The sequence below is a fragment of the Silene latifolia genome, chromosome 11 (genome assembly GCF_048544455.1).
Source record: "Silene latifolia isolate original U9 population chromosome 11, ASM4854445v1, whole genome shotgun sequence".
NCBI classification, from domain to species: domain Eukaryota; kingdom Viridiplantae; phylum Streptophyta; class Magnoliopsida; order Caryophyllales; family Caryophyllaceae; genus Silene; species Silene latifolia.
In genome coordinates, this window is record NC_133536.1 from 146,589,137 (window position 1) to 146,591,185 (window position 2,049).

The 2,049-nt window shown below is 39.1% G+C and overlaps 1 protein-coding gene across 1 annotated transcript; it reads left to right on the plus strand.

Moving 5' to 3' along the window:
• The first annotated feature begins 493 nt into the window (after nucleotides 1–493).
• LOC141614128 (uncharacterized) lies at nucleotides 494–1,739 on the plus strand. The gene is made up of 2 exons (XM_074432882.1): nucleotides 494–878; nucleotides 922–1,739. The coding sequence occupies exons 1-2, from the start codon at nucleotides 494–496 to the stop codon at nucleotides 1,737–1,739; spliced, it is 1,203 nt and encodes a 400-aa protein (XP_074288983.1).
• Nucleotides 1,740–2,049: the final 310 nt, after the last annotated feature.

Here is a 2,049-nt window from a genome sequence, read left to right on the forward strand (position 1 = left end):
TGAGCAAGCTGCCTTTGTTCAGGGGAGGAGCATCTTTGAAAATATAATGCTCTCTCAATCTCTTGTCAGGAACTATACCAGAAAATATCTTACCCCTAGGAGTCTCATCAAGATTGACATTCACAAAGCTTTTGATTCTCTTCAATGGGATTTTATCAATAATATGCTCCATGCTCTAAAATTTCCCCCTATTTTTGTCAACTGGATTATGGGGTGCCTCTCTAGTTCTTGGTTTTCAATCAAGATTAATGGGACTAGTCATGGTTTCTTCCCTGGGAAGAGTGGTCTTAGGCAGGGAGACCCTCTTTCTCCTTATATTTTTGTTTTGAGCATGGAGATCCTCTCCAGATATCTTAGATGTCTTGGTTCTACTTCCCAGGTTTCTTTGCATCCTAAATGTGCTAAACTTCAGCTCACTCATCTGGTGTTTGCTGATGATCTCATGCTTTTTAAGAGGGGGGATCTCCCTTCTGTTTAGGGAGCTATGCAAATTATGGAATGTTTTGCCAAATGGCCTGGGTTGAAACCTAACATCTCTAAGACTGAGATTTATTTTGGGGGAGTCTCCATTGCTGTCAAAAACCTCATTCTGCAACATACTGGTTTTTCTGAAGGGAGCTTTCCTTTTAGGTATCTGGGAGTCCCCTTGAACTCATCTAAAAATTCTACTGAAGTTTATGGGACCCTGATTACCAAAATTCAGAATGCTTTGCTTCATTGGACTAATAATCTCCTTTCTTATGCTGGGAGGATCCAAATCCTCAATTCTGTCATTTTTGGAGTTGCTAGTTTCTGGTGCTCTACAGCTTTATTACCTAAGAATATTTTGAAAAGAATAACAAAAATATGCAAAGATTATTTCTGGGGTATTGCTGATGGTGCTAGGAAACATGTCTTCCTTTCCTGGAAATATGTGTGCAGGCTATCTAAGGAAGGGGGCTTCAATATTAAAGAACTTTTATCTTGGAATAAAGTTGGCCAAGTGGGTTTGGCTCCTGATCAGTAATTCCCCTGGATACTGGGCTCACTGGAATTTAGCCTATGTCTTTCAGGCTAGTTCTCTTTGGCAAACCAGTGTTAAGGATAGATTCTCTGAAAGCTTGTGTAGTATTCTGCACGTTAAGGATGAAATCCACTCTAGAAAACGCTCAATTGATGCAGCTCTGCACATTATTAACAGCTGGGTTTGTAATGGCAAATTTCAGGTTGCCAAGGCATATAACTGGTTCAGATCTCAAGGGGATAGAGTCTACTGGTGTAAGGCACTACATGGTACTTCAATCATACCTAGCCATAAATTCACTGTCTCACTTGCTATTATGCACAAGCTGCCTACCACTGATCTTCTCGTCAAAAGGGGGATGTTTATGGTTAACAAATGTGTACTATGCAAATGCAAAGCTGAAAATCATAGACACCTCTTTTTTAATTGTGTCTTCTCGCAGCAAGTCTGGAATGCCCTTTTGCAGTGGATGAATATCAGCAACAGGACCGTTAATCTCTGGTCTGAGATTCATTGGATTGCTCAGACTAAGGGTTTAAGGCATTGGAAGCATGCTTTGCATCAGAGTTGTATAGCTGCTGCAGTTTACTTCATTTGGCAGGAACGTAACCAGCGGATCTTCATGGGGAGGGAAAGCATTGTGGATCATATTGTTAGTAACATCAAGATAGCTATTAGATATAGATTAACTACTCATGCTTCTAGCTCTAGTTGTTTGATGTCTATGTTGCTTTGATTGTTTTCTCCATCCTCTAGTGGATAGCTTTGTAAGTTTTTATCCTCTTCTAATAAAATGAGGTATATCTTCTTACAAAAAAAAAAAAAAAAAAAAAAAAAAAAAAAATAATAATAATAATAATAATAATAATAATAATAATAATAATAATAATAATAATCAGAATAAGAATAAGAATAAGAATAATAAGAGAGAGAGGAGAGAGAGAGAAGAGAGGGCGATCAGCGTTTTCGATTTTGGCTGTCGTCTGCCACCACCGTCAGGCGCCTACTGCCATCACCGTCTCCACCCTCACGCTAGCATCAAGCCG